At 37.2% G+C, this 7,647-nt stretch overlaps 1 protein-coding gene across 7 annotated transcripts in view; it reads left to right on the plus strand.

Annotated features, from left to right (window-relative positions):
- Positions 1-7,647, plus strand: part of LOC117181487 (protein pangolin, isoforms A/H/I/S) — a 786,230-nt gene that overhangs the window by 478,340 nt on the left and 300,243 nt on the right. For 6 of the 7 annotated variants that reach the window (XR_004468130.1, XM_033374197.1, XM_033374195.1 and 3 more), the window contains one exon: positions 2,394-2,631. Coding sequence is in view for 6 of the 7 variants with exons in the window: in XM_033374197.1 (XP_033230088.1) it covers positions 2,394-2,631 (238 nt within the window). In the remaining variant the exon portion in view is untranslated. The remainder of the gene's footprint in view (positions 1-2,393; positions 2,632-7,647) is intronic. The other variant, XM_033374196.1, reaches the window with a different exon arrangement.

The raw sequence follows: 7,647 nt of genomic DNA on the forward strand, positions 1-7,647 counted from the left end.
TTGGTATTGGATATTGTTGACAGATGACAATACGCCAATTAGCACAAATGGTAAGTTCCGACAGTGCCTACAAGTGTGCCTACTGGCGGCTAGATGGCAATAACGGTTTCATATGTATACACCTGGTAGTTTCAGAATTACGTGCGGAGTATAATTAATAATCGAATGTTAATAAAAATACGAGAAAATGGAGGATTGTTTGTCAGAGGCTACAGAAAGGTGTAAAATTTTTAGATTAAACTTTTGCAAAGAATTGAGGAGATTTTTGATTCTTTGAATCAAAAATTTCTGGTAATAGATTGTGGCAATGTGCTAGTTAAACTTTAATACTACTGCAACCATAGCATCACACTTCAGAATTTAAAGCATGATCAATTTTTTAATATTTTAATATTTATTTTAATCAACAAAATAAAAAACAATAGCATATGCTTTTGAATAATAGTGTGTGAGGGACTGTCTAGATTCTATAAAGACCCTATTAATAGGCCCTCAATGGGTTGCCTACTGATGACCTTGCTAGCTGAGCATGACGCTTTCGCTTGCGCCCTCGATAGATTGCCACTTTAGGGCCTCGATAGAAAATAGGAAATCTAGACAGGGCCTCTTAAGAACCAAGTTATAATTTCTACCTGGGGTGATGCGTCCCTGTTGACAATTGTGTGTTTTTATGTAGAGCGAGGAACATGACGCTTTTCGCTTGAGATCATTAAGACCATGCCATACTAACTTCAAGACAACTTTTCATCATATTTTTTGCAACAACTCACGTCCATATACCAGAAGCAAAAGTATATGAGGGCCTTGTATTTCATTTTCTAAATGTTCACCTCGATATCTCAATTCGTGTATACGTGAGTTGTTGTAAAAAATATGTTGAAAAATTATTTTAAGGTTAGTATCACATAGCCTTAATAAGCGCTGAGCCTTGCTTCGAGTTGTTATTTTCTTGAAAGCCAAAGAGGTCACATCGAAGAAGAGTAAATTAATTCTCCACAAGAAAGTGTAACTTAATATATGTTGAAAAATTACAATACACATCGTGAAGTCTCAAAATATCGACAGAGAAATAGAAATCATCTCTTGACTCTTGTCAGACTGTCAGGCTGGGTTCGAACATTCTGAGCTCTGACCGATGGACGCCAACGACTCAACTGACGCAAGCGCAATAGATAAGGGAGTCACGTTTGGGACCAATGGCGAAGTAGTTGGCTGTGCTAACTATTCGATAATTGAAGGGTCCAATTGCTTAGCTGCAGTGGCCAACGAACAGACAACCATTTAAAATGCTAATTGTGTCCACCAGACTTGGCTGGTCTGTCAATATGAACAGACGTTCTGACCAACTATTCCTTAACCATCAAACAGTGGATGTGCTAGCCAAACATTTATCTGAGTGTATCGACTTTTCGCGTGCGTTTTTGGTTGATGCACAGCAATCGCGCACACAGCCTTTTCAGCTGCTGCTTTTGATGCAGGATATTGTGCATTCAATCTGTTGAGATGGATGTGATCTCAGCTATCACAAACACCTTCACTCACAATCAATCACAAATTGAATTTTTATCATACTCATCGGACGACCCCTCGCATACTGATGTAGCAGTATCTAATCTGACGAGCATCTGTCTCAGAACATTTTAAAAATGTGCAGTCAATTTTAAAACACTGGAGAGATATAGGTAGAGGGGCCGATTTTTGGGTACACTTTACTTTTCACTTGCAGCAAAATTTCATTCACCTAAAAAAGTTTACTCAGTATAACCTGTCTAGTGTTGTCTTCGAGCGAAAAATTTCAAGTATAAAGGCTAGTCATAGCTGCCGCCTTAAATTTATTGTCTTAGAACTGGCTTGAAAATGTTGCCGCCTTGAAAGTCGAGGTCTTGTCTTGGGCTTGTCATTGGAAGCTTGAGTTTCTGCTGCTAGATGCGTGAACGCCTGTCTTTGAATTAAAATTACGTACTCTAAGATCCCAGCTCACCTGACCCTTCCCAGCTGGGGTATTTTGTATGTAAGCCGGTCAAAATAGCAAACTGAAGATTTAAACAATTTTACAATCAGCGACATGAAAATAAAATCTTTAGATTCTGCAAGTTTTTACGATTCTCGGCGTATGTAATTTGTTTAGAGAATTAAAAAAATTCCCCCTATATCCTACGAGACCTTTAATTTATTCGTCTTTCCCAGGGGTTCGGTTAGACAAAGGAAAGATACACTTCTGCGAAGGAAACTAAATCTTTCAAGATGAGGCCTGGCTTTTCTCGTCCACCGTCTTGACATTTCTCGTCATGAATGTTATTACTACTTCTATCATTAACTTTGTTATAATTTTGAAGTGAAGTTTTCAAAGATTTTTTCACTAATATTGGTATTAATAATTATTTCTGTTTCAGGCTAGTAAGATGGGCTTGGCAGGTACGCATCCGAGCGGATTACCTTTTTTCTGCCCGAATGGGGATCATCTAACTCAACCACCACCAGCACATATGGGCATTCCACCTTACGGTGCATTGGATCCGAGCAAGGCGGCCGCGGCGGCCGGTGAGTACTGGCCTGCAGTTCCATATTCTGCGGGTACATCCCCTCACTCTGTACACTGGAAACGACTTCTTGCCGCAGCAGCCTCCACAGGTCAGCCTTGATTAGCCACACGCGAATGGGCCTTTAAAAAAATTGGCCTCTTTTTATTGATTCGATGTTAACTCGTATGCTACGCGCAACTGAAATTCGTTGTGTTAAAGTTACGCGTGGTCTCTGGCTCTAGAATAAGATCCATGAAAAAGTCACGAACTGGTAGCTAGGGTCTCAGATATAAGAAAAGTTCATAGGTACTGATTGATTTTCACAGGTAACCTGTCAAATTTGAGAAAGAATAAGTAACTCCAAGTGAAACATCAAAAATGGTTCATTACTTTTTTTATATCAATAACTATTATAATATTACGAATTATTGGGAAAAAATTCGCTAAGAAGTCACAAGCTGGCAGCGGCGTAGTCAGGATTTTTTTCTGTGGGGAGGGGTCTTGATTTTTTTCGGAGGGGGTTCGGGTTTATGTGCGGGTAAAGAATGAGGGAAAGGGGAATTGAATAATGAAAATGCTTAGTTTCGGGTGGGCTTGAGCCCCACAAGCCCCCCTCCCGCTACGCCGCAGAAAGCTGGCCCCAGAAATTTGGTAACTTAGAATCGTCCGTTCACACGTGGTGGCGCTGTGTGCCCGTGTTTGTGTTTTCACTCAGATTTGAGGTGTGTGTTCCTCATTGAAGGGAAAATTCAGCTTTGCGATTTTCAGATGTTTTTTGAGGTTCGGGCCACATCTAGACCTGTTGGCCCAATTTAGGTCGCGAATTCAAATTCAGCGTATCAAAATAAGTAAGGTTGAGTCCACTTTGACTGAGATTTTAGGTTTTTGATTTTTATCTTCATTTTTGTTCACGTAAAAACAGCAATTTAGCCAGTTTTGAGGTATTTTATTGAGTTAAGGACTAGACCTAGACCTAGACCTGCTGGACAAATTCTAAGGGCGGATTTGAATTCATCGCATCAAAATGCATAGAGTTACATGTTCCTCATACTCAGATCCGACAATTTTTGTTTTGTATGGCTGTGTAATTACAGAAATATTACGAGTGATTCGAAAAAGATTCACAGAGCACTCACGAGCCTGCCCGACAAATCTGGGCACTAGGAAGTAGGTTTGCCTTCACGTGGCCCGCATGCACTCTCACCAACGCGCATATGTGTGGTTCGGGTTCGTCTGATGAGTGCCTAGAAGTTTTATAACACCTATATTGTTTAGGCCTCGATGGCTGCGCGTGTTTATGCACTCTTGTTTGATGTTTAGAAACTTCGAATCAGCAGTTCAAGGGTTTCGAATCCTTACAGTTGCGTATTTATAAATAAATATAAAAGTTTTCCCTTTTTATATTTAAGTCTGAAATTTTTAGAAATCATAGGAAATGCGACCTGTTCCTAAAAAAGTTCGAAATTTATCCATACATTCTTCATAGAAATAAGGATTTAATTTTTCATTTTTTTAACCCGTATCGAAGACCTAGCTACAAGTTCGTGATGTTTTTACGGATAAATTATTTCCTTGTATCCATACCAGAGCAGGTAGCAAAAACGGAAAGTTCAGAAAAAATTTTAAAAGTCAATTCTGCAGTAATCGCCATTGATCCTGCCTCTTAACTTTCATATTTCAATTTAGTTAATTTACAGATACTAATTCCCAGTCAATTCATGTAAAATATAAGAAAACGAGTGACTTTTGAAAAACAAAAAATAAAAGTAGATTAGATTCGCTGGAAAAGTAGTTGACTATATATTTTGTCACAGGACCCTTTAGACATAAATAGCCTCTTGAAATGGATCGATTAATTCGATATAAAGTAGAATAAATCCAAAGTAAGATTTTTATTCTGTAAAAAGCTATTTGAGCCTCAAAAAATATGCTTAGTATGTTTTTAGGAGGCCTAAATATGCCTTTTCAAGTTTTCAAATCTCCCAATGGAATTTTTTCCATTGCAAATGTTCTGGTGCTCAGCTTATTTTGTGTTGTGCGAAAAAAAGGACAAAAATATATTTTTTAAATAGCATATAAGCCTTTCTATTTTCAGTACCCGTTCTTTTAAGCTCAATGAATCTAATTGATATACAATTAGTTTGTTTAATTGGTATAAACCAATTCCTTTTAACACAAGCACCTTCTTTGTGGCGAATCATAGTTATATACATACATGTGTAAAAAAAGTCTTAAATGTAAAGTTTCATCTACAAGAACAAAATAGCCTTAGATATAATGTGCCTAATCTCGTGGCTAGGGTGATTGAAATATAGGTATTGATCCAAAAAATGTGTGTTAGATAAAAAATAGACAGGGATCCGAATGAAACTTTTGCTTGATTTTGTCACTAATAGAAAAAGTTCTTTATCTAACTTGGGTGTACTATCTTTAAACTTGGACCAAATTAGATTACACCTGAAATTAAATTGATCGGAGTAATTTTGTTCATGTCTTTCACATCTCGAAGGGGATAAGCAATCCATATGCACGCTGTAAATTCTTGTTGTTAAGACCAGCGATTCCCAAACTGGTGCCGCTGGCCGATGAGGCTGCCGCCGGCAGGGGGATGCCACCCCGGGCCGGGCAGCCCCCGATTGGGAAGCCAGCCCGGGCTCAGCCACTCGGCAGCCCCCCCCCCCCCTCCACTATGAGGAACCTTTCATTGTCATGAGATTTAAGGCGTTTTCAATAACTAAAATCCTCAAGGTATGGCTGAATTCAATTCTAATTATCTGAATTTACAAGAACTGTCAACTGGCATTGAAGATATTAACCGATTTTTATCAACTTTCTTTTCATTTGCTTGAAATTAGATTAGGAAGTCGATTCAACTAATTAAAATTTAATTTATTAACATATTAAAACATTTTAATTTTTCTCAACCGGTTCTAATTCTCTCGCGTGAAGCATGGTGTGTCAAGCAGTGAAACAGTCAAGTGTCCCCCCTTGGCGGCAGAGTATTGTGAAAAAATGTGAGGGCGGCCCTGCTGCTCTCCACAAAGTGGATAAAAAGTTTGGGAATCGCTAGTTAAGACCAGTGGAAAAAGTATCGTTCAGGGGGGGGGGGGGGGGGGCCAGAAGTTTCTGAAAAATGTATCAAGTATTTTATGAATGGCCCCTTGATGGACCATAACTCTGGATCTTCCTTGAGGAAACTGAAGCCACGCTCAACACAGATCGGAGACTTTCTGTGGATATTGTTTGCCAAATTATTTTCTTATACCAGTGCACATCACGTGCGTCAAATAGTGCAAGAGACCTAACTTTGATATATTTGCCTATCTTTGATTCGCGACAGCAAGTGAACTCTTTATCAATTACCCAGCTGGACGTTATCTTATATCACTCATTACGTCCAACATTTCGCATACCCAGTTTTCTTTCAGAGAGAATATAGTTCATGAATTCTATAACTTTAATTTTAATGAAATTTGATTGCCTTATGAGATGTAAATCCTTCTGGCCTTGATCATACATGCCTTGAGCTTAGCTTCAATTTACTCAAAGAAGATTCATGAACATGATCTACCATCGACGATTTTCAGCGTGCATATGAACTTAAAAAGTTACTCGTCGCCTTCGAGTCGTAAAAGATATGGCAAATAGAACACCTAATTGAATCTATTTATGTATTGAATTATGACCGGATAAAAAGTTCTATTATATGAATTTAATTATTTCGTGTTTAACTTAAAACGTATAATCAAGTATCTATTTGGATATTTTTAGTCATCATTAAACCGCGATCAAAGTTAGGAAAAATATAATAATTTATTTCATAATCTGTATATTGAAGTCTTGGGGTTAGTTTAATTCTTAAATCGTAAAGAAAATTAATTAAAGTTAGTATAAAACGTGCATGAGCTAAAAAATATAAATAATAAATCTTTTTCAATTTTAAGAATTTCTTTTAGACAATTTTTTTGATAGTGTAATATTATTTTACATTCGTAAGATTAACAATTTTAATTCATTCTAATTTAATAATTGCCTCATAAAAGTAAAGTAAACCTATGATATAGAACTAAATACGCTATATTTTGATACAAAAAGTAGAGTAAATTTTCTTTAACTTCAGAGCCATATTTAGGTGTACTGCATTAGGTGCCCCCCCCCTCCTATTTTCACTAAAAATGAAAAACGAAAGCAGACATCAGTTCAAAAAATATGAAGCATAGGCGATTGTCATAAATATAACATTTTATATTGTTCAATTCTAAAATATATAAATATATTTTTTTACCTAACCTACTTTTTGTTAATCAGTAGTTATTTAATTCACTCTAGCCACAAAATTAAACATTCGAAATCAATAGATGCTTTTGCTTCTGTGTTATGAGCCATAGGCTTCTATGTCATCCAAAGTGGAAAAGTCATATATAGTTTATATATAGTGGATAAGGCAATGATGTTTCTCACTTATTTTATAATTTGTTCTGTACAAAAAGAATGAAAATATCAGTGTATTTCCTTCTATACAGGATGTCCCGCGAGAACCGTAGTTAGTTTTGCGTGGGGGTTGGGCACAAAAAAATAAGCAAAAAAGTCCCCAAAATTTTGTTGTTCAGATGCTTATTCTGGGCACAACAGAGGGTACAAGTTGTATGCACGTGTGAGCATGTGTGGCGTGCGCACGCCGTCTCAAACAATCAGTTCCCCCACCGAAGCGCTGGACGAAGCATAGCCATGACACCGTCCGATAGTGCTCGAGTTTGATCAAATTGAAAACAAGAAAATAGCAAGAAAATACAAAAAAGTTACAACTACGAAAAATATGTTCGTTTCAACATTAAACGTCATATTCACGTCGCTTTTCGACTAAAAAATTCACCCAAGGAAGACGCAGTAACTTAAGAGGATGAGATAATGATTGTTTATTATAATAGAACGTTTTTTAATTACAATACAAGATTATTAAAATTTAACAAGTGCAATATCACACACATGCTCACTCACACGTATATACAAATTGTACCCTCTGTTGTGCACAGAATAAGCATCTGACCAAAAAAATTTTGGGGACTTTTTTGCTTATTTTATTGTGCCCAACCCCCTCGCAAAATTAGCTACGGTTTTCGTGGGA

The sequence above is a fragment of the Belonocnema kinseyi genome, chromosome 10 (genome assembly GCF_010883055.1).
Source record: "Belonocnema kinseyi isolate 2016_QV_RU_SX_M_011 chromosome 10, B_treatae_v1, whole genome shotgun sequence".
Lineage (NCBI taxonomy): Eukaryota > Metazoa > Arthropoda > Insecta > Hymenoptera > Cynipidae > Belonocnema > Belonocnema kinseyi.